This window comes from Camelus bactrianus, chromosome 6 (assembly GCF_048773025.1).
Source record: "Camelus bactrianus isolate YW-2024 breed Bactrian camel chromosome 6, ASM4877302v1, whole genome shotgun sequence".
NCBI classification, from domain to species: Eukaryota; Metazoa; Chordata; class Mammalia; order Artiodactyla; family Camelidae; genus Camelus; species Camelus bactrianus.
Window position 1 is genome coordinate 74,514,777 of NC_133544.1, and position 23,653 is coordinate 74,538,429.

Below are 23,653 nucleotides of genomic sequence, written 5' to 3' on the forward strand. Positions count from 1 at the left end.
CCACTAGGCGGTTACCCGCTGGTCCCGCCCGCCCAACGCAGGCGCCGCGCAGCCAATCGGCGGCTGCCACACTGCGGCGCGAGCCGGTCTGGGGGGTTGGGACCTCCGGCTGCAGGTCCGCCTGGGCCAGACGCGCGAGCGCAGGCAGAGGGTGCGTGGTTGCCGGCCCGGCCTCCGCAGTCCCTGCCGAGCCCCGACCCTCCTGGACGCCCCCACTTCACCTCGTCGCCATGCGCCTCCGCCGCCTAGCGCTGTTTCCGGGCGTGGCGTTGCTTCTGGCCGCGGCCCGTCTTGCCGCTGCCTCCGATGTGCTGGAACTCACGGACGACAACTTCGAGAGTCGCGTCTCCGACACGGGCTCTGCGGGCCTCATGCTCGTCGAGTTCTTCGCCCCCTGGTGAGGCCACTCAGCCGGGGCGGGAGAGGGAGGGCCGGGCTGGGCCGGGGGCGAAGGCGCGGGAACGGTTGGGCCTGCGTAGCGCCGGCTCCCTCCATCATTCCCGCGGGCCCGGCTGCGGCCGGCAGATTTCCACCCCCGGGGAACCGAGCAGAGAACGGAGAAGTCGGTGCTGATCGCCTGGGAGCGAGACCCCTGAAGGAGAACACGGAGGCGCCTCTCACACAGGGCCACATCCTTACCTTGGTACTCTTGCGGCACTTCCTATTTGCAGAGGGTTTAACCCTCCCCTCCCCCGCTTTGATTGGTATCTTTGCAGTTTCTGAGTGAGTCAGTGTTACTGTGTTTCATTCTATACACGAGGCATCCCAAGGCCTTATATTGAAAGCCAGCATTTCACCAAGTGCAGAGGCCCTCGGCTCCCGGGGTACTTCCTTCTTGCCCCACGCAGCCATTGGTTTCTAGCCAAGGTCACTCAGTGGCTGCAGAATGGTCATAAGTGCTTTCTTGAGGCAGGCCATTATTTTATCCATCGCATGGTGCACACATTTTCCGTTAAGCTGGTAACTTCTCAGCTCTAGGAGAATTCCTGTTAAAAAGAGTAGATGAACAAAGTAATTCCGTCAGAATCTGTCTAAATTGTCAGTTTTAATTAGGATTCCTGAAAAATGCCAAAGAAGACATCAATGAGAAAGTATAAGTGTTGGAATAATACTCCACTGAAGGGTGACTTAACTGAACAAGGGTATAAATTCCTTAGGATAGGACTAACTGGAAATAAAAAGCTGGGGGTGGGGGCGGGGAGAGAGCAAATAGGATATCTGGCCCAGTAAACCTGGGTTTTTTTTTTTTTTTTTTTTTTTTTTCACCTCCAAATCCTTACCGCAGCAAACAATGACTGTCTTAACTCGGGACAGCTCAGTATGACCATGCTAATTAGAGTACTTAATTTTTCTTCTGCCACAGTGACCCTTAATTGAAAATTATGTTCAAAAGTATCAGTAAAAGAAAGTTAGTGTATAACTTTCACTTTTATAGTGAGCTTCTCACTCTGGTCTTCACTCTGCAGAGACTCAGCTGACTTGAGGGTTACATGAGAAGTCCTATAATGAAGATCACCTGAACCAGAAGGGTGTGCTTAGAGGCAGCAAATTTTGTTTTCATTTGGTGACATTTTGCGTCCAGGGCATTTGTGTGGCTGACCGACAGTCACATAATTGCAAATCATAGGTGGTCCTTATGCATTTCTAAAACTCACATTCTCTTAGAAACAACTCTACCCAACTATATAACCATGCTGTTAACTTTGAGTTACTGTAAGTAGAATGGCTGTATGGAGTTGTATCAAAACTGTGGTGCCTCTGTGACTACAGGGTTCAACGTGAAGTGAATTGCAGTAGAATTGTGAGCTATTAGACTAGTTTAAAACAGATTTTTTTTTTTCCCAGTTGAAGGTGTTCTATTTTAAATTTTTCATGTGCTTCCCTAAAAACTACATATCCCATCATGCACTAAACTATCCCCAAAACTGGGTAGATCTCTGCTGTGGTGTCTCCTTTTAAATGGCATGAAAGGTAAGGTCAGTTGCCACAGTGCTTGCAAGAAGGATCAGTTTTCTGAATGAGTAATTTGAAATCAAAGAAGTCTCCTGTTGATAATATCCTTATTTCTTCACATTCAACTTTTTATTTTTTAATATTTCAGCTGGAAATGTGACTGCTGTATTCTTTTGTACAGATCAGGAGTACTAGCTTACAAGTTAGGAACAGTAAGAGTTTAACAGCCTATTTCGAGCAAGTTATTTTCTCATTTGTTTTAGGGTATTTTTTCCTCTTTCATTTTACAAGTGAAAGTGAAAGATTTCTTTGCAACTGACTCTGTAGCCTAATTATTTCCATTGTGGAAATCTATGTAGTTCGTAAGAGTGAGACTATCTGAATTTCTCTGGGGAACAGAAGTATTTAAATATTTGTGATAATTTCTGAAAATTTATTGATCAGTGTTAAGTTTTAAAGTCTTCAGCATCTACTTATGTTGTAGATTTGTGCCCTACCTTCTAGGACAGTAGTAGTAAATAATATTTGATATACAGTGTTTATAGAGTATAGAAAAAGACCATGTGGATAGTATAAAATACAGTATTTAATATTTCTTATACATACTGATTCCTTTACTTGGAATTCCCATCTTCCTCCACCCCCGCAATCTTTACAGCAAGATTTGATTTACCTCAAAAGTTACTTCTTCCTTCCCTAGACAACCGCCTGATTCCTCCCTCCTCTCTTCAGGGACCTAAGAATACTGTCTATCACCCCTGCCAGACTGGTGTTCCTACAGGGAAAGGACTGTATCAATTTTTCTTCTATCAGAGGTTAAAGTAGCATGTGGCACATAGCAGGCATGTAGTAGTAATTGTTGGGTGAATGTATGTTGAGATTCATTATTAACTGCTAGGTGCCATCCCTGAAGATGAATAGGATTGTTTGTGTTTTAATACTATCTAGGAGTGGGTGAAAGAAGTAGTGGTTAATCCTGATGATCACCTTCAAAATCCATCTAAATTCTGTTCCTTGTGAATTTAAAGAGGGCAGTCTCCTCCAGCCTCATTGGAACTCGTTAAACAGGTCCTCCCTTTGGACATTAGATGTTGTTACTGATATTAGCAGTGCTTAAGGCAGGGGTTTTCAGTCCCAGCCTTGCCATTTACACACACTCCCCCCCATACCTCTGGTTATCTCCTGGATTCCTGAAGAAATCATTCAGTAAGTCCCAGGGTGGGGCCTAGGCATGCAATTTTTTTTTTTAATGCTTAATATTTTTTATATGCATCTGTGTAGAGACCTACTGGTTTAGCCTAATTATTTTATACTATTTTTTTTTCTCTTCAGGTGTTTTAAGGTAGTTAAGGTGAAACTTCTTGTATCTGTTGCCTTGGCTTTCTTGACAATTGCTACATACCCGTTCAACAGAAATCTCTTAATACCCATAACGCAGTTATCTCTTAACCAGAAAAAAGACCCTTCATAGTTCTCTAAATGCATCATTCTCAACAGTAACTTTACATTTGCTCTACTATACCCTTATCTAAAACACCTTACTGTGTCCTGTCTAAAGCCGTAAATCTTTTAGGGCCCAGTTCCAATTCTTACTCTCTGTAACACACATTCTTTTTAACCTCTGAACCCTTATTATGTTCCCAAAAGCCTGAATTCCTCAGCTAAATTGGTTATTTTATTAAATCATTTGGAATTTGTGTATTTTTGTTATAATCCAAGTATGTGAAATTTTAATTTATTATGGAATACAGAGGGTATAATACCATATATCAATAATGCCATATTAAAAATACATCTAAGATGCCACTAATTGTGAGAGGACTCATTTTACGTCTCACAAAGAGAAATTTTACCATTGAAATTATGACATGATTGCAAGACACATCCCAATTTCAGCTATGTTAAAATGTGCATCTGTGAAATACAGTATAATACTGTTTAGTCACCAACCAGTCTAAAAAGTAAAGCCAGTACAGTTGTGTACACCTGTGTACCCCTGCTCCATCTTATGTACTCCTGCATCCTGAGTTTGGTTTTTATCATTTAGTTCTTTTATACTTTTAGTAAATATGTACGTTACCCTAAGTATCATCTAATATCATAGTCTTTTTTTTATATCACTGTTGCTTCAGTTAAGCTTTTCCTTTTTTTTTTTTTTTTTTTTCAGTTAAGCTTTCTAATGATTATTTTTAAACAGGACTTCTAAAGACCTTGAAGAAGATAAACTCTTATAGTCCTTCATTTTAAACAAGTTTTAGGGGCAAAATGTTTCCAAGTTACTTATTATCCATCCATTACTTAGTAAAATAAATTTTGCAACTTTTGGCCATGAAATATATCAGCTCAAGTTTCTGTGTTTCCTTCCTTCTGTTTTCTAATTCTATCTTTGCTATCTATGGAGGAGGCCACAGAACTACTCACCTTCTCAAAGTGATCCCTCTGCAACCCACTGGCTTTTGAAGAGATGATCTGTAGTTGGTGCTAGCTGTACACTGACAGGCTTCTCCCCCTGTGGCACATGCATTGTGCCTATGGGACTGTTAGGGCTGTCTGGGCAAAGGAACAGGTGTTCCTGATGGCCCTCTGGGAAAATTCTAATTGACATAATGCCTTCTTATCAGTTCTTATAGCCAGGTGAACTGTGTAGCCTTAAAAATCAAGCTTGCTATCTTAAGGTTAACTATGTCTTCCTAATGCTGTGTTGAAATTCAGATGAGAAGAAAAAAGCCTCTGTTGAGCTTCTAGAGTTATTTATATCAAATGAGCACCTTCTGGGCCTTATTCCACTCCCCCCTCAAACTGGGTTTCTGGTCAAAGAGAGTCATATTGAAGGGAAGGAGAAAATGTGCGTGACAGTGATTTTTAAAAAGTTATAATCATACTTGGGACTTTATAAGGTTTCAATCATGATATTTTTAAGAACCTGTGATAATGCTAATTTCCCAAGAGAAAATATGCATCTTCCTTTAGGAAATGCTACCAGGAATGGGATAATTGCTGTCTTGCCCTTTATTTTTACTCATTAATTGGTCAAAAAGCCTTGAGCTCTTTCCCTCTTTAATGTGGAATATACTTCTGACTACAGTTTTCAGGGCTCAGATGCACTTTTAATTGAGAAAATAGATGCTGCTCTAGATAGAGCCAGTCCTGTAGAGTTGACCTCAGGCTGGAGATAGTACCTTTACCTCTGAGAGCTCTGGTTTACCTTATCATTAACGGATGTTGTTTAGGTGATGTTTTTGCTTTTGGAAGCAGCTACTAATTCAAAAGTAGTATTACAGTTTCCGATCCTTCCTAGAGAAACGAAGTTAACAAACATGTAGGATTAAACTGAGAATTTGGCTTTTTTTTTTATTCAATCTATATAGGTGTGGACACTGCAAGAGACTTGCCCCTGAATATGAAGCTGCAGCTACCAGATTAAAAGGAATAGTCCCATTAGCAAAGGTGAGTATAGGTAGAGTCTTCATTAAAGGAAACAGGTATTTTAAATGGTAGTTGGTAAAAACTAAAATTGATTTCCCTTACTCTTACGGTGTTAAGAAAAGAACATAGTTTCTGGGCAAATACACTGACTATTATATTAATTATGGTTTCAAAAGATTAAAAGGAGTAAAACTAAGGGAAATACTGGTATGAGAAAGAAGCAAACTATATGGTAAATAAGAATTAAGGGGCAAATATGAAAAGTAAAATTAGTTGTTAGAGGAAAATTACTGAGTAAATGAGTTTCCTAAGCTACTATTATGTTATTCACAATTACGGGAATAAGAAGATAACATGAGGATGTTGATAAGTATGTAACTAACTGGTCATCTGTAAACTTGGTGCTTGCTTTTCCAATCAAAGTAATACTTCCAGAATTTTGCCATTATTGTGTAGTAAACCCATAGTTGCTCCACAAGCTCACATCTCGGCCAGCCTCAAATTGTTCATACATATATAGGACTGTTGTTGAAACTTTTTAATCCTGATGTTCTGTGGCAGCTTGCCATAGAAAAAAAAGTTCAGTTATGATTTATGAGGCTATAGCGTCTGTCACTATAGACGCATTTCTGTTCTGAACTTCAGCTTATGTTAAAGCATTGGGATCGTACCCCAGAATCTTGTGGAGATTAAATGAGGTAATATGTGCCAAGTGCCAGTAGCATTGCCTAGTTTGGAATAAGTGGCTAAATAGATGGAAATTGTTTTTCTTCTTCCTGATAGATCTCACCAGTTCTGTCATGTTATAGTTTAGCCTAGATTCGAACTAGCTCAGGGAGCATGTTTAAGCATCAGTATCTTTCTTTGCTAATAACCCTGTGGTGACTTGCCAGATCACATTATACCCCACCTCACTTAAAAGGAAGGGACACCCATCCGTATATCCCATTGATGGTAATCATTATGAAAGTAAGCCACTGTTTCTAATTTAAGTGATTTATCCCTCACATATTCTGAGAGGGAAGAAGTAGAGACCACTGCTTTAGACAATAGAGACTCCAAGAGCAGAAGTGAAATAGTCATTTGTGCATTTTGTATGAGGTCCAGGAATCTACCTAAGGTGGTTCTGACGTAGCTAGCACAGCACTAGTCTGCTTTTAAAATCGAACGTTCTGTGGGATGTGTGCCAAGAATTGCTTAATCCTTTATAATTTGACCAATCTTAATATTTTGGGAATATAGGAAGAACCTGCAACAGGCATTTGGATGACAAATGGTTCCTGTATTTTAATCTTTAGGTTGATTGTACTGCCAACACAAACACCTGTAATAAGTATGGAGTCAATGGATATCCAACCCTGAAGATATTTAGAGATGGTGAAGAAGCAGGTGCTTATGATGGGCCCAGGACTGCCGGTAAGGATCCTGAATTACATTCTGGAAACTGCATCTGTTGTTTCAGTAACCTGTTCTTTGTAGTGAGAACATGACATTTTCTATACAGTATACTTTAGGTCTTAACAATTCCTCATCTAAGAGGTCAGTTTGGTAGCTAACAAAAGACTTCTCTAAATGAACAGATTATATAAGTAATGTAGAAAATACTTGAAGTTATAAGATCTACTGTGTGTTTTGTTAATTTGACAACCATTTATTGAGTACCTGCTCTGTGCTAGATATTCTAGATATAGTAAGTGCCCAGTACTTACTGATAAACAAAACACAAGGTTCATATTCTTGTTGTTTTGTTTTGGTTTGATTTTTGGTTTTTTGTGGGGTTTTTTTGGTTTTTGTTTTGGGGGGTAATTAGATTTATTTATTTATTGTTTTTTTAATGGAGGTAGTGGGGATTGAACCCTGGACCTCATGCATGCTAAGCATGTGCTCTGCTACTGAGCTCTACCCTTCCGCCCAAGGTTCATATTCTTGTGATGCTTACATTCTGGGAGATGAAGAGAAAGCAGCAAACAAGTTTAAAAATATATATAGATATAGATAACCACTTCACATTTGTTAGGATGGCTACTATCAAAGAAACGAAAAGAACAACTGTTGGCAAGGATGTGGAGAAACTGGAACCATTCTACACTGTTGGTGTGAACTTAAAATGGTGCATGCAGCCTCAGTGGAAAACAGTATGGTGGCTCCTGAAAAAATAAAAATAAGATTAGTATATGATCCACCAATTACACTTCTGGGTATATACCCGAAAGAACTAAAAGAGTCTGGAAGTACTTTCTCCGTCAGTTAGCAAATCGTTAGAACTCTCAGAAGAGGAACAGGATGGGAGAGGTGGGATATTACGGAGGAGCAGCACTGCCTCTGTTGACCTGGGACCATTGTGAGTCTGTGAATGGTTTCACTGGAGCCCAGGAGAAAGTATAATAATGGCCTGTCAGCTAGGCTTAAAATAAAACAAGTTTTTTGTGGTTTTTGTGTGTGTGTGTGTGTGGTTATTATTTCCAAATCATTTTACTTACTTAGCCCATTTCACCATCAGTAGGAAAGTGTGATTTGGGTGGATCCCATACATGGCATAGTTGGACCTGTATATAATTAAATCCCAGTACATGCTAGCCGAGTCACTGCATTTTCTGCTTTTAAACATAAGGCTACGTATGACTCTTTGTGCCACTTGATAAAGGATTTGCTTACTCATTTAACTTACTTGCAAAATGGATGTTTTTTGAACTTGTTATGTGCTAGGTATTTTTCTTAGAGCTAGATATATATCAGTGAGCAAGGCAGACAAAAATCCCTACCCATCTGGAATTTACTCTGTAATGGAGAGAGAAAGACAAATAATGATACCGTGTATTAATTAGATGGATGAAATGTGCTGTAAGAAAAGCAAGGAAAGGAGATAAGGGAGTGTTGGAGGTTGAATAGGTTTTAGTTTACAAGGAATGGTCAGGGGAGGCTTCCTTGACAAGATGACATTTAGAATAAAGACCTCAAAAAGAGGAAGCTGAGGAAGGGAGCCAGGTGGATATCTGGGGAAAGATTGTTCTAGGCAGAGAACATGCTCAGAGGTATTATTTATATTTATAAACACTTGAAAACATGACTGGTAGGGCTATAAATAAGTACAATCTCTTCAGGAGGCAGTTAAATAATTATAAATGCAGGTACTTCTTGACCCAGTGAATCCACCTCTAGGAATTTACCTTACAGGTAAACTCAATCACATGTAAAGGGACGTTAGTATAATGGTTGTTTATTGCAGAATAATTTATAACAGCAAGAAATGGGAAACATGTTCAACTGTGACTATTTAAGTAAATTATGGTACATCCATAATACAATGAAACACCATGGCTATAAAAATGATTGAGGTAGCTCTTTATGTATATATCTCTAAACTATGTTAAATGACAAAAACAAGATACAGAGCAGCATATATGTATGCTGCCATTTGAGGAGAAAAAATGTGTAAAGCTTGTTTATGAATAATATGTTTGGGAGGAGATACAAAAAACTGAAATATTAATCCTGTAGTGGGGAAACTGAGTAACTAGGGACAAGGATTTGAAGAAACCTTCATTGTATACCCTTTTGAACCTTTTAAACTTTGAGTCATGTGAATGATTACCTTTTCAAAAATTATAAATGTGTGTTGCTATAATCTTTCATCTTGCCTTTTAAGATGGAATTGTCAGCCACCTGAAGAAGCAGGCTGGACCAGCTTCGGTTCCTCTCAGGACTGAGGAAGAATTTGAAAAGTTCATTAGTGATAAAGATGCTTCTGTGGTGGGTAAGTAGCAAATATTTGATTATGCCACAAAATTATCAACATAGTTTCAAAAGCCCTCAGTGTGAATAAACAACAAAGTTAAAACTGTTTAGGAAACTTAGGGGCAGTTGAAAAGAAAATTCACAGAATTATTATACTCACAGTATTACTATAATGTGGAAAAAACTGGTGTTATTTATTTGAGTGACTTTGTATTCTTACAGATGTGAAGATTTAATTTCAATTAAGGGACTAAAATAGGAATATCTTCAGTTTTTCTTGTCACTTTTTAATCTCAGATTTAACTCAGTAGGGTAGTGAATATTGAAAATCGGGTTTAAGATGGGAGGATACAAGTAAATAATAAACCTGTGTCTGTTTGCACAGTCATAGGGGAATTTACAATCAAATTGCTAGGATTGTGTATATATTTATAGCAATCTTTGCTTTCTTAAGTGTTGTAATATCTCATTTATTTTTAAAATAACTTGAGCCACAACATTGTAAAATGGCTATAATTCAATTAAAAAAATGTTTTAAAAAAAAAACCCAAAAAACAAACTTGAGCCAGTTAACACATTCTACATCTTGGGTGTTTTTTGTTTTGTTTTAAATGTAATGTATAATATATTTCACTAAAATTAAATTTAAACATACAAGCTTGTGCTTCTCTTAATCTCCTAATTACTGTAATAAAATTGACTCTCTGGCAGTAGAATATGGCTTATTATTTAAATTTGACTAAAATCCACTTCTTATCATCTGGATTTTACTGATTCTGTATCTTTTACATGGAATTAACCATAAGCAGACATTTAATAAACATTTAGGTTTTGATCACTTTTCTAGCCTTGAGGTTCTAAAGACAAGAAAGACATAGAAAAAAATATAATGAATTAATTTACAGTTTATTTTGATGTATTGTCTTATTTAATGCTCTGACACCTGAAATAGTCTCTGAGACTCTAAGAAGTTAAACAATTTGCTCAAAAGTTTTCAGTTGTGATAAACTGGAATTAAGACTTGAACCCTGACAAATCTTCCTCTTGGCTCCCTCAGAAATGTTTTTTTAAAGGCCTCGAGGAAGAATTCTTATCTTAAAAGTTTTGTAAAGTGTCCTCGGTTGTCATGGCAAAGCAGACCCAGTCCTCCTACCTATCTCATTTTGCTTATCCATAATAGAAGAAGGCTTTGAAAAACAGAAGAATTTTAAAGTTTTGGGTATGTCTTAGCACTTACTGTTTCTTCCTTGTGTTTGATGTTTTCTATATAGGTTTTTTCAAGGATTTATTTAGTGAAGCTCACTCAGAGTTTCTAAAAGCAGCCAGCAACTTGAGGGATAACTACCGATTTGCACATACCAATGTTGAGTCTCTGGTGAATAAATATGATGATGATGGAGAGTAAGTAACTGAGTTGAATGTCCTTGTTGCATCTTGATCAAGTGCTATTGTGTGAACTGGTGATTTTTATGCATAGTTTTTCCAAAAGGTTTATCGAGCACTTAGTAGGCATTAAGCTAAGTACTGGAAACTGTTGCTGCCCTTGAGCGGTATCCAGTAGCGGGAGACAGTGAATATATTTAAAAATATAAGTGTAAGTGAGCATTATAGGTATTATAGATAGATACACAGAATGTACTGGAAATACAGAGAAGGGAGTGATTTTTTTCTTTTGAGGTGGGGAGTAGCATTGGAAAAAACTTCCATCGAGGAGATGACTCTTGAGGTGTATCTTGAAAGATAAGTTTTTCCAGGCAGGGTATGACAGTGGGATAAAAATTATTCCAGATAGAGCAGCAGGAGTGAAGGCCCCAAGATGTGAAGCGACCTAGGCATATTGGGACTGTAGTTCTGCTGGAGTATTGTTCATAAATAAGGTCATAGTGAAAGGTAAGATTGGAGAGGTAAGCAGAGGTCAAATTATAGAAGAGCTTAAGTGCCACACAGAGCAATTCAGATTTTACCTTTTAGGCATTTGGCAGCCACTGAAAGACTTTGAGCTAGAGAGTAATGTGATTAATTTTGTTTCAGAAGACAAGTCACTGTTCTGCCAGAAAAGGCCCCCATATAGTGGTGATTTGAAAGGGGAGGGGAGACAAGGCAGTTAGGAGAGTCTAAACTAAGGGTGAGAGTCTAAATTAAAGCAGTGTTAGGGGCAATGGGGAAGGAGTATTAAAAATGTAAATAATAGGATTTTTGAAATCCTGCACATCCTAGCCTTGTGTGAAAAAGGGAAGATCTATAGTGAATCTAGGTTTCTAAAGACTTGGATGAGTGGGCCAGTGACAGTCATCATCCAACTAGGAAAAAGAAAAGGAGAAACAAATTAGAAAGGAATGATGATGAATTCTGTTTTGGCACAGTGAGTTTGAGAAGTTTGTCAGACATCCAGGTAGTGAGGACCCAGTGGACAACTGGATTAATGTGAGTAAAATTCAGGAAAAGTTCTGAACTAGAGATAAAGGATTATAGGCCAACCACATGTGAGTGGTTATTGAAACCATGGGACTAGATGAGATCACTCAGGGTGAACATATAAAGCAGGAAGAAAAGTGTGCCAAGGGTTAGTGTTATTTATTTATATCTAACAAAATATGCAGTGTTTACTATGTGCCATTTACTGTTAACTCATTTAACCCTCTTAACAACCTGGTGAGACAGATCTGTCATAAATCCCCATTTTACAGAGGAGAAAGCACACAAAGAAGTGAAGCTTCACACTGACAGTAAGTGGCAGAACTAGGATATGAACCTGTGCAGCTGGAAGGGCTGGCTGCAGAGTTGTTAGGCTTGACCATGAGGCTCTACTGCCCTTTTTTTTTTTTTAGGGGGTGGTAATTAGGTTTAATTTTAGGTTTATTTATTTTTTTAATGGAGGAACTGGAAATGGAACCCAGGACCTCATGCATGCTAAGCAGGCACTCTTCCACTGAGCTATAGCCTCCCCACTACTGCCTTTTAAATTAAGAGACACCAGGTCTATAAATGTGGAGCCGCTTGTGGCTCATTAAGCACAGCACCTATCAGCCTGTTAACCTTAGGTTTGTTCACTGTATCTGCCTCTCACGCTTGCCATTTAAAGCCTCTGATCAGGTGACTTATTGAGACCTTATATGAAGGGTGTCTTAAGGTCTTCTTGTGTTCCCCAATACCATATCATCATTAAACATATTTGGAATGATCTGATGTCTTTTTTTTTTTTTTTTTTTTTGACAATAAACTGCTCTGAAATTGGTAACTATACTTAAAAAAAATCTTAGACCTGTTCACATTCTTGGTTGCCCAGTACGTTTGTCTTAGGTTCCCTTTTGCCATCTAATTTCCCTGTGTCCTATGAAAATGCCTATGTTTTAAGTGACATAAAGTTAATGGTTAATATTGGAAGGGGGGGTATAAGAACTTAAAGGTGCAGACACCTGGCCCAAAACAAGTGATAAAATTGTATATGAGTGTGTAGTATGGGGAGGAGGAATGAATGAAAGAGACACTAGAGGCTAGATGCTGGTAGTTACAACAGTGGTATTTTCTGGGAAAGCTTGTGCTAGATATAAACCTGTGACTCAGAACCAAATTGGGGTTCAGTTTTAGCTGAACAAAAGGCTAGAAAGTAAAGAAGGAATTTTCCTTCAGTGTTCCAATGGAATGAGGAAAGCTTTGCTTAGGTAGAGAGGCAAAGTAGTACCAGTGAGAGAAAAATTTGTAAACTTGGTTTATTGGGATGGAGAAATGTAGAACAAAGACATTTCTAATGAACTCAAGCTAAACATTATCTGTAATCATATACCTACCTACAGAATTTTATACAGCTGGAAGGACTTTTGAAGATACTTTCTCTAGTGAAGTAGTTTTCTTCCTGTGTGGGAGGGTTGAATTTTCAAAGAGGCAGGGCAAGATACCTTCCAATAAAGTTTGGAAATTAATTTTCTACTCAAACTCCTTTTTGCAGTGATGAAAAAGCTGAAGCCCAGGAGGATTAAATTAATACCTGGCCCAAGGTCTTTGAAATTAGTGGTGGAACGAGAATTAGAACCACAGTCTCCTAAGTTTCCAACCCAGAGTTTTATTAAACTCTCATCATACCCAATTATTGCACTTGAGAGTAAGGTGGTTAGCTCTTTAGTGTTGATGAGAATGTCACGGTGCCAATGCTATGGTCCCAGAAAAGAGTCCTTATGTGCTTAAATGGTGACAGGAGTAGTGGCAGCAAGAGTAGATCATCTGAGTTTTAAATAAAAGATGGGAGACAGGTCTTCTGTTGTCTACCTACCTACTAAGACTTTTTTTTTTTTAAAGGGGTATCACCTTGTTTCGCCCTTCACATCTGATAAACAAGTTTGAGGACAAGACTGTGGCGTATACAGAAGAGAAAATGACCAGTGGCAAGATTAAAAAATTTATCCAGGAAAACATGTGAGTACCTCTTTATAATTTTTTGGAATTAATTGGCTTCATTTTAGTTTGTTTACCTGTGTTACTAAGCAGAGCCATGTTTTGGAGTAAATAGTCTGATCACAGGATTGTAATGATGAAGTTTATATTAAAGCAGTAACGTTTGGGCCCTAGAACTCCTATTGTGGTTCTGTAACGTACATTGCTCAGTACTTATCCTGTACTTATCCTATATGTTGAAAATTTCTTTCTTTTTAAGTACTATCAGTTACTTTGTGATAATTCCATAATTTAGCTATAAGCCTGTCAAATTTGATAATAGATTTTTTTCACTGCAGCTTTGGTATCTGCCCTCACATGACAGAAGACAATAAGGATTTGATACAAGGCAAGGACTTACTTTTGGCTTACTATGATGTGGACTATGAAAAGAATGCTAAAGGTTCCAACTACTGGAGAAACAGGTAATAAGAATCATTTTTTCCCCTGTGTGAACAAGGTTACTCAGTGCGTAAACAGTTCCTTCTAACTATCCTGTTACCACATGTGATATGAGGACAGATAAGAATGGGAACAGTTGGCTCTCCAAAACTACATTTGAAGCCATAAGGGCAAATAACAAACTGCTTCCAGCATCTGCTGGGCACAACTTCCACAGGTGCTCCTTTGCCTTGTGACACAGCCAATTCCTAACCTCCCAGTAAAAGATGCAAATGTGACCTAAAGTGTACTTTGAAACATTGTGCCTTCTTGCCCATTGAGACTCTCAGTGCATTTTATCCTTATAAATTTTCTCTGCAAGTCAGTTATTATGCCTGCAATATTTTACAGTTAAATAATACAACAAGATTCAGTGGGAATGGACTATTTGTTTGGGTACCACAAGTTTGGCAATGAAGTTCAGTAAGACATTGAAGTATACCATAATCCTGTGCCAGTGCCCAAGAACACAAGTTCACACTGATTCCAGAGGGCTGCATGGACTGTTAAACTTTGCTTTCTAGCCTTTTGCTTGGTTTCAGAAGTGCTTTACCACCCTAGTATAATCTTGCCATTAATATCTCCTGTTTCCCATAGAGTGATGATGGTGGCAAAGAAATTCCTGGATGCTGGGAAGAAACTCAACTTTGCTGTAGCTAGCCGCAAAACCTTTAGTCATGAACTTTCTGATTTTGGCTTGGAAAGCACTGCTGGAGAGGTTCCTGTTGTTGCTATCAGGACTGCAAAAGGAGAGAAGTTTGTTATGCAAGAGGAGTTCTCGTGAGTTAAAAGTTAGCGTGGGTTAGGGATTTGATTCTGCAAAGAAATATTAAAGCCTTTTATACTACTGAGGGTTTATAAAGAAGAACAGAGGAATGTGAAGCTAGGTCTTCTAGTCAAGACCTATGATTGTCACTTTTCTCAATTAATTATACATACTTTAAGGGTCATGATTCTTAAATTCTGAAAAGTAACAAAAGGATGGCAGCTTGGAATTCTTACATGATTGTTTCCACTCTGCCATTAGAAACAGTAGATAGAGAACATTAGATGGTCTCTTTGAGATTGATATAATTTCAAACCACCCCAGTCCCCTCCCATCCCTACAGAATGCCTTTTCTTCTTGGAATACCACATTGGCCTAAAGTAAACTCAGGGAATTGGAAAGATCTTAAGACCCCAGACAATTTTGACCATCACCTTCTGAGACTTTGGGAGATCAGTACAAGAGAAAAATCTTCCTGTGAGTGAATCAGTAAAACAAAATGCCATAAATAGACACCATTCTCCAGAGCAACAAAACAAGACCTAGTTCTTTTGCAGAATTGAATTTCCAGAAGGACCAGTGTTTTCTTCCTTCTCTGACCTTTCCAGTCCACAAAGAACACGTTAGAAATACAGGGAGGTGGTTGGTTTCTTGTTTAGTCTATAGTTCTGTATGTTGAGAGATAAGACCCCCCCCTTTTTTTTTTGCCTTCTACTTGCTTTCTAGCCAGGAAATTTAAGCTAAAATATGTAGAAACTATTATAAGAAACTGCTTTTAGTTCTTTCAATGGTGGGAGTAAGTTAAATCTGATCCTTGTTTTTTCCAATTGCAGGCGTGATGGCAAGGCTCTTGAGAGATTCCTGCAGGATTACTTTGATGGCAACCTGAAGAGATACCTGAAGTCTGAGCCTATTCCAGAGAGCAATGATGGGCCTGTAAAGGTGAGGCACCCACAGCCTCCCCAAGCCTCTACACAGCCGCCCCTCCTCACTTTATTTTAAAAATGCTGGGTCTGAGTGAAGACCTTGTTGGCTATTGAGTTTTGTTTTTGTTTGTCTTCACCTCCCTTAGTCATAAAATAAGCACTGGCAGAGCTCATAATGTCAGTAGGGACAGGAGTATAAACCTTCATAGAAATTTCTGATGATATTTATATTAGGGCTAGGTTTTTTTGGGGACAGAGCAAGCTAACCCCTAAGAACAGTTTTAAGATTGTTGCTCTGAGATTATTTTAAGGAAGGGTTGGGTAGCACTCTGACTTCCTGAACTTAGTTTGACAGGTGATAGACATGGGAATGAGTTGGTTTCTGGGGAAAAGCAACATCTTAATGTAGTCTATAAATGTGAGTTGGGTTTCAGTAACATATTTTCAGTGGCAACACAACAAATTTGAGAGGGATTGGGTCCAGAAAGAAATACAGCTCGTGAATTTATTTAACTGGCTTTATGAACTAGAGAATCTTCCGTTTTCCAGGTGGTGGTAGCAGAGAATTTTGATGAAATAGTGAATGATGAAAATAAAGATGTGCTGATTGAATTTTATGCTCCTTGGTGTGGTCACTGTAAGAATCTGGAGCCGAAATATAAAGAACTGGGAGAGAAAGTAAGTCTAAGCCATATTCTAAGATAAGGTTTGAGTTGGGAAGTTTACATTCAGCATTGGGTAATTAGTTATAATTATTTCAGAACCAAAGTACTGGTAGATTTTTTCCATCTGTTTATTCACTTTCTCCTGACTGCCCTCTATTGTCTCTAGCCTGTTCAGTGCCTCAGATACCTGCTTTAACTTTCCACTCCTTAGATTCAATCTAGATTGTGGTTAAAATTATCCTGGCTACTGAATTTTGGTAATGACTTAGATGAATTCATTATGTTCCTTCATTTTAAAACGCTTTGTTTAGCCCTTGTAAAGTCTTACTTGGGCCAGGTAATTTTGAAGGTGGCTGTATAGAGAGTCTTAATATGTAGGAGCCAAGAGAGAAAAGGGAAGCTTATGGAAGGTTAGATACTGTGTGCAAGTATCACTACTCTTCCCATCTCAGCAGCAAAACTTATCCAGGTGTTTAAAGAATAAGGTCGTTTTAAGCCGTAAATTGACGAAGTGTCCCTCAGTCACTGAAAACTTGAAATTTAAAGATCTAACCTTTTTAACAGCTCAGAAAAGACCCAAATATTGTCATAGCCAAGATGGATGCCACAGCCAATGATGTGCCTTCTCCATATGAAGTCAGAGGGTAAGTAGATTAAAAACTAGTAAAAGTCTCTAGGCAATTGATAGGGGAAGATAAGCTTGTAAACCATTCCTTCATTGGGCATGGTCTGGGGAGTCCTCATATTCCTGTTGAGTACGGAACCACCAGTGCCTTCCTGGCTTAAAGGTTCTGCAGCATGGCCCCACATGACTGCTACAGATTTTGTGAGTTGTCTTATTCCTGAGTTTTGATAGGGTGTAACCTAGCCACTGATGGAGAATAGTATCTAGTCAGATTGGAAATCATGAAGAGAGGTGATTCCCAGAAACAGTTACTGAGGAAGTAGATGTCAGAGTTACTCTAGAACTTGAAATTAGTCCACTCTTCTTTCTTTTCCCAGTTTTCCTACCATCTACTTCTCTCCAGCCAACAAGAAGCTAAATCCAAAGAAATATGAAGTAAGTGCATTGTCTTATCTCTCTACAAATACACATACACACGTCCAGTTCTTTAAGTTTATGTAACTGGAAATTCAACTCTTGTGGTCAATATATGTGGTTGCTAATGTGCTTTTACAAACTCAGAAGTCTTCCTGTTGGCCAAAAACAAGCCAGGGTTCTTTAAAAGTTTAAATTTTCAGAGTAATCTTTTTGTTTTCAGGGTGGCCGTGAATTAAGTGATTTTATTAGCTATTTAAAGCGAGAGGCAACAAATCCCCCTGTAATTCAAGAAGAAAAATCCAAGAAGAAGAAGAAGAAGGCAGAGGAAGATCTCTAAAGCAGCAGCCAAACATACCACTTTGTAAAAGGACTCTTCCACCAGAGATGGGGAAAACCATTAGGGAGGACCGGGAGCCATGTGGGATTATTACCTCTCACGGCTGAGAGGATAGAATGGATATAATCTGAACCCTGTTAAATTTTCTCTAAACTGTTTCTTAGCTGCACTGTTTATGAAAATACCAGAACCAGTTTATGTTTGCAGTTTTGGGAAAAATTATTTGTGTTGGGGAGATTGTTGTGCGGGTGGGGGGAATTGAGTTGGGGGTTATTTTCTAATTTTTTTTGTACATTTGGAACAGTGACAATAAATGAGCCCCCTTTATACTGTCTTTTCTCCATGATGTGGGGAACCAGAGGTTCTCTAGACCAGCACTGTCCAATAGAACTTTCTGCAGTGATGGAAATGTTCTATAATCTTCACTGTCTAATACCTGTAGCTACTGAACATTTGAAATGTAGCTAGAAACCATATTTTAAATTTTCATTAAATAGTCACATGTAGTGACTACCATAATGGCCAGAACAACTGTACGGTACAGGGTCCATATTTATCACCTGTAAATCCTTTCCAAATTTCATCTCTTCCTAGCCTTACGTGTTTATTGCCCAGGCCCATAGCCTGATGAGAACAGGTGAGGGGCCTTTCTTGTTGGGCTGTTTCTGGCCTGCCCATGCCCTAAGGATGGGTTGCTGTTTATCCTTGCCATGCAGCTGAGCATGTTTATACCTCCCAAGGGCTATTCTCTGCCCAGAGGTGTCCTATGTGGGTGTGGCATGAGGTTGGGGTTCCATCCAAGTTGTTTCAGGAATTGCTGATGTTGCTGGGTGCAGCTCTCTCCCCCAAACCCCAGGGTGTGGCCATTAACTTCCCTCTCCAGTGGAACTGGGAAAGGCAGTATCGTTCCTGGTTTAAGTAAAACATCTATTTCATTACGTAACAGTGAGGAATGAATAGGACTGGTGTGATCTTTGGTTCAAATTAAATCATTTCCCTCTTCCTTTTTGTGGGTAAATCCAAATCCTATCTTTAGTTATGGTTTTCAGTTACTGGATAATTCCAGATGGGAGCCCCTCATGGTCCTCAACTTGCATGTCTAGAAAAGAACTTTATTCCTACTGTAACCTCCAGATGTCAGTTGTAAGATAGATTAGGTAGAGCCTCATAGCAAAAATATGTATCAGGGTCATCTATAGTGCTATGAAAGAAGTAAAGACACCTAACTGTAATCATGGAGATTCTAATTAATGCGACCTGGCCTGGGATCTGAGGATCTAATTTTTTAGCCCCAGAAGAGGTTCAGATACACAACTAGGAGTAAGAACTACTACCTTTGGGGATTTAAGGAAATCATATAAACTTGTACAAAGGACACACAAACAATTAGTTTTAATTTTTTAGCTATGTTTGTAAAAGAATTCATTTTCAGTACATGGGTAACACCCAAGCCCTTTCCCATTATATCCAGTTGTATCACAAGTTCCTTTAGCTCTGTTACTAAAAGTTCTTATTGTCTTAGGAAGGCTACCAGGCTAAATCCTAATATCCTGATGGTATATTGTCCTGGAAATGATGTCATTTCTCAGGATTTGAAAAATTACTTGGCTGAACTAAAGGTGAAAAAGCCAGGCCTCTACTACTTTTTCCTAGTCTCCTGGGCACAGCTGTGGAGCCTGGGCACTGTACCCACACCCTTACATTTTAAATATGGCAATAATGAAAAGCAAACTTAAAGAACCTAGAGCAGCTCTCCTACTTGCCACCATGGACTCAGCAATGAGATGAGCAGACAGTTGCACTCTATTTCTTAGTAGCTGCTTTGTTCCTTCATATCACACTGAGCCAGAGGGGTAAAGAGCCCTTTGACAGCTTCAGCTGCCTCTGTTCTTTTCCTCAAACTCCAGGATGAGACCTTTAATGTGGGACAATTTCTGATGCAGGTACTCACAGCGACGCTTTTCTTCCCTGTAACCTGGGCACCGCTGCAGAGAAAAAACATCCATTTCAACAACAACAAAATTAATTCTGCCTTCTTGCTACCATTCCCAGGCCTTGTCTTACCTTCCTGAACTTTTTATATTCCTGGACTATCTTTTCTTCCAGCACCTGAAACAAAACATACTAGCATCAAGTTCAACCTTGAGAAAAAAGCTCCAGTTCTCTTACAGAGGGAAGTAACTTCCTTTATTCTACCAAATTATACAGACTAATTTCCTCTTAAAACAAGCTTGCTTGTCACTTTCTTTGGTCACTGAACAAACAGGCTTATGGGCAGTTAGCAGGGAGTTTATGGCTAGGAGAGCTGGAAAACCAGCCTGGGTCCAATCCTTACCTTGTGTTCTGGAGTTCCTCGCTGAACTCTCTTGATCTCTGCTCCCAGCTCTATGAACCTTTGGCTGGCAGCCCCAATACGAGCATGCAGGATGCGGTATTCAGCATAATCTGTCTCAAAGTCCTGCTCATAAGCATGTTGCTGCTCTGCACTGTGGATGGCTCTGTATTGCCTGCCAGGAGCAGAGAGCTGTCACTTTCAATATCATTGCCCCCAAAGCTTCCAGCTCCCAGGAAGGTTATCTTAATATCTCATATGCATAAGACTTGATAAAATTGGAAATGCCAGGGGACTCACAGGAGGTAATCTGGTACTTCTTCAGGGCTTGGGGATTCAGAGTCTAGGAAGGAAGCAAGACACAAGGAGATAGTAGGCCTTTTCCCTATGGTGGCAGTTTCACCCTCCCCTTATTAACTCACCTGCTTGAACTGAGGGACTATGTGCCAGCCTGGGGCCCATGTCTTCATCTTTATCTTCTTGCTCCCAATCTTCTCCCTCCTGAAGGTTTTGACTTGGTGTTGGAGACAGAGTTCTGAGCCTCTTTTCTTTTAGTTCCACAGTGGCTACAGGTGCTGGACGTTTCTGTTGGAAAATATCTGTTACATAAACAGTAAGCCAGAAGCCTCATGTTCTGCCCTTTTCTTGAAAATTACTTCCTATAATGAGCTCTGGAAGCATGAAGATGAAGGCTGTCAATTTTTAAATTTTAGCTTCATTGGACACAACTCTCTTTGAAAAACCCTTGCTGTTACCACCTACCTTATCCAGATGTTTCCGGCTAGCAGAGGAAGGCAGTGCCAGATTAGGCTCTCTGTTTGGAAGATGGGTCTGGTTCCTAGGATATTTGAAAAGGGATTAGGGGAGATGAAGCCCAGGGTAGGAGGTAGGGCCAAATCTCTTACTACCGTATTCAGGGTGGAGATTAGAGAGGAAGACAATACCAGGGCTTCCCAGGTTAGTCCTACCCTGCCCCAAGTACCTTCCTTCCCACTGTGCCATGTGTTCCCTCGAGGAGCCTGGGAGTGACTGTCCTTGGCTGCTTGCCAGTGGATCTGGCACCTGGCAGGGAAAGTGGCAGGGGCACTTGGCTCTTTGAGCTTCAGGTTTTGCCCCACCTTATCCCAACTCCCTGCAATTTCTGGCCTCACCTCTCCTAGTGCCATGTGTGGCTGTGAAACTGTGTCTCCTTCAGAGTCGTCTCCCATGTTCTGCCAGTTATGATCTCTGGCATCTTCAGTTAAGTTGGGTCCCTGAACTGAAGATGGGGCTGGGATAGAATCCAGGGCTGCCCAAATGGTGAGGCGTTCCCTGAGTGGGCCCAGGCAGTGGAGGCGGTTAGGCCCAGATCTGGAAAGAAGTGATGAAAAAAACCCAGGAGGATAGAGAACATTTAAGTACCTCTGGACATTCCCTTCCCGTACTTTCCACAGTCTCTTACCTGCTACCTGTTCTCCCTTACCTGCCTAAGCGCTGGCACACAAGGTCCAAGCCACCACCAGGGCCTTCCTGTCCACACTGAGACACTATGAAGGAGAAGAGGCAGGACCAGCCAGGGCCTGGGAGCCTCAGATACTGTGGGCAAAAGGAGATGGTGAGCCCCATGAAGTCAGTTCCTCCCCCTCCTGTCAATGCTATTCCTCCCTGAGCCAGTTTAAGACTGAAGATGGGTCCCACGGGGCTCGTTAGCACACCAGGTGCAGCTGGGCCGGAGTTCCCCAGGAGGTTGAGACGGCACCATCTCTGCAACCGCAGCCACTTGGGACCACAACCCCAGCAGCCCCCTCTCCCAATTTAGGGTTCAGTTCTCGGAACTTCCTCAGACTGTGACTACTTTCAGCCCTGATGGCGACTTTCCTGTCTGTTCTCCCCGCATGCCACCTCCCCACACCCCAGACCCGCACTTACCCCTCGGTTGCCTTGGAAAGCAATCACTGGGCGAACCTGCCGGGAGAGCAGAGAGGCGAGCTAAGCGTTGGTGAAGCGTTGTCCCCAGAATCCAGCGTTGGGTGCCGGCGGGGAGTAGAGGGTGTTCGGGGAAGACCTGCCTCAGGCTTCACTTGGAGAGGTGGGGAGGCTGGAGCATAAGGGTGCTGCTCCCCATTCCCAGGTCCCTTCGCCAGGGTCGTCGGCTGAGGCCCGAGATCCCGAGGGGCAGGGGCTAGAGAGGATGGGGCCCGGAGCCGGTCACACCTGTTGCCGCTGACACTCCTGCAGCGCTCGCAGCGCCGCGTCGTTGAGTCTGAGAAGCAGCAGGCTTGTCCGGGCAGCGGGGGTGAAGCAGAGCCGGAACTTCCCACTCAGAAGCTCCTGGGGTCCCTCCATGGCTGCGAGGTCCAGAGCAAGTAAAACGGGAGCCACAGACTAGGGCCACCACCACCCCCTCCGTTGTGCAGGACTAGGCTGTCACACCCCGTAGCCCAGGTCGGCCCCACCCTCCTTCAGGGCCCCACCCCCGGCCCCACCCACAGCCAGCGCCACTCCAGCGATTTCCCAGCCGCGTGGGCGGTGCTTCGCTCTCTCGCACTTAGCGCGCACCTCACGGGTTTCTTCTTAGATTGGTGTGCATCTCATTGGGCTTTCGGAAGGGGATCTCCCAGTTACTGGGAGAAAGTCTGCGGCCAGCTTCAGACCCCTCACCAGAGTCCCCAGCCGCTGCCTCTTGTTATCCAGCTAACCTGCATTTGGAGTTGCCGTATCTAACTGAAGCTGAACCTGCTTTAGACGCAGAGCGGGCGGGACGCAGGGCCTGGTTGCTGGGCGGGCTCAGCGGATAGCGCCAAGACCCCCCAGGGACCGGAGGACGGCTGACTCGAAGGGGGATTCCTGACGCCAGCTCCAGGCGCAGCGCTTCAGCTCTTTCCGAACGCCCTCAGTACTGCTGCGGACCTGAAGCCGGTTTCTAACTAGGGATGTAGAGAAAACCGGGCCCCGTGGGTGTCGTGGCAGTGGTGAAGTTTGGCTGTCGGAAGCTGGAGCGCCCCCCATCGGTGGGCAGGGATGGGGGCGTGGTTGATGGCAGGAGAGTTGCTGAGCAGAGAGAGAGAACTAAGTTCCAGGTTTCCCCTCCTGGCCTATACACGTGAGATTGTTGTGAAAGGGAGCCGGCTCTCTCACTCCCTCAGGAGGACCAAGAGATGCCACGAAGTTGCCAGATGTTCTGGAGGTCCAGATCCTGGTGTAGTGAGACCCCGGGACTAATCTCATGTCGACCCTTCGTGTCTCCACTTGTCCCTATTTGGGTATGTTTCCCAAGAACCCTGGTGTTCTCTTTCCTAGCCTGGATACCTCTGCTGACCTCATTGATCGGCATAATAAGGGTGACCTTAATGCCCTTCACCCCAAATCAAGTTATTTATACGTTTGTCAAAACTCATCAAACACTTAAAATGTATATATTTTAATGTGTGTAAATTATGCCTCGATAAAGTTGATTTTTTAAGTTGTTTTTTAGGTTTTTTTTCTTCAATAAAGTTGATTTTTAAATCAGTGCAACTAACCTCCAACTCCAACAACAAAAACATGTACCTATCCATCTCCTCAGGCTGTCTGTTTCTCTGGGTGATCATTTCCTAATTTGATAAAGATTTGTGGCAATGGGT

General features: G+C 41.2%; 2 protein-coding genes across 2 annotated transcripts; one reads left to right on the top strand and one right to left on the bottom strand.

Annotated features, from left to right (window-relative positions):
* The first annotated feature begins 83 nt into the window (after positions 1 to 83).
* On the top strand, positions 84 to 18,053 carry PDIA3 (protein disulfide isomerase family A member 3). The gene is made up of 13 exons (XM_010965235.3): positions 84 to 397; positions 5,322 to 5,400; positions 6,678 to 6,795; positions 9,026 to 9,133; positions 10,386 to 10,515; positions 13,408 to 13,524; positions 13,842 to 13,967; positions 14,581 to 14,763; positions 15,583 to 15,691; positions 16,225 to 16,353; positions 16,905 to 16,984; positions 17,343 to 17,400; positions 17,603 to 18,053. The coding sequence occupies exons 1-13, from the start codon at positions 231 to 233 to the stop codon at positions 17,717 to 17,719; spliced, it is 1,521 nt and encodes a 506-aa protein (XP_010963537.1). The 5' UTR covers positions 84 to 230; the 3' UTR covers positions 17,720 to 18,053.
* Positions 18,054 to 19,105: 1,052 nt separating this feature from the next.
* On the bottom strand, positions 19,106 to 22,436 carry ELL3 (elongation factor for RNA polymerase II 3). The gene is made up of 11 exons (XM_045524354.2): positions 22,245 to 22,436; positions 21,960 to 21,995; positions 21,514 to 21,626; positions 21,203 to 21,401; positions 21,034 to 21,113; positions 20,814 to 20,889; positions 20,474 to 20,636; positions 20,352 to 20,394; positions 20,055 to 20,226; positions 19,784 to 19,828; positions 19,106 to 19,704 (listed from the first exon to the last, which is right to left on the bottom strand). Exons 1-11 carry the CDS (start codon positions 22,374 to 22,376, stop codon positions 19,594 to 19,596), a joined length of 1,170 nt encoding a protein of 389 aa, XP_045380310.1. The 5' UTR covers positions 22,377 to 22,436; the 3' UTR covers positions 19,106 to 19,593.
* Positions 22,437 to 23,653: the final 1,217 nt, after the last annotated feature.

Excerpts from the sequence above, each read along its gene's own strand:
- ELL3 (XM_045524354.2), bottom strand. The coding sequence starts at position 22,376 with ATGGAGGGACCCCAGGAGCTTCTGAGTGGGAAGTTCCGGCTCTGCTTC. Across the intron at positions 21,627-21,959 it reads CTTTCCAAGGCAACCGAGGG|TATCTGAGGCTCCCAGGCCC; the intron begins GTAAGTGCGGGT and ends TTTTGCCCACAG. Across the intron at positions 20,890-21,033 it reads ATGGCACAGTGGGAAGGAAG|GAACCAGACCCATCTTCCAA; the intron begins GTACTTGGGGCA and ends CAAATATCCTAG.
- PDIA3 (XM_010965235.3), top strand. The coding sequence starts at position 231 with ATGCGCCTCCGCCGCCTAGCGCTGTTTCCGGGCGTGGCGTTGCTTCTG. Across the intron at positions 5,401-6,677 it reads GAATAGTCCCATTAGCAAAG|GTTGATTGTACTGCCAACAC; the intron begins GTGAGTATAGGT and ends TTTAATCTTTAG. Across the intron at positions 6,796-9,025 it reads TGATGGGCCCAGGACTGCCG|ATGGAATTGTCAGCCACCTG; the intron begins GTAAGGATCCTG and ends TTGCCTTTTAAG.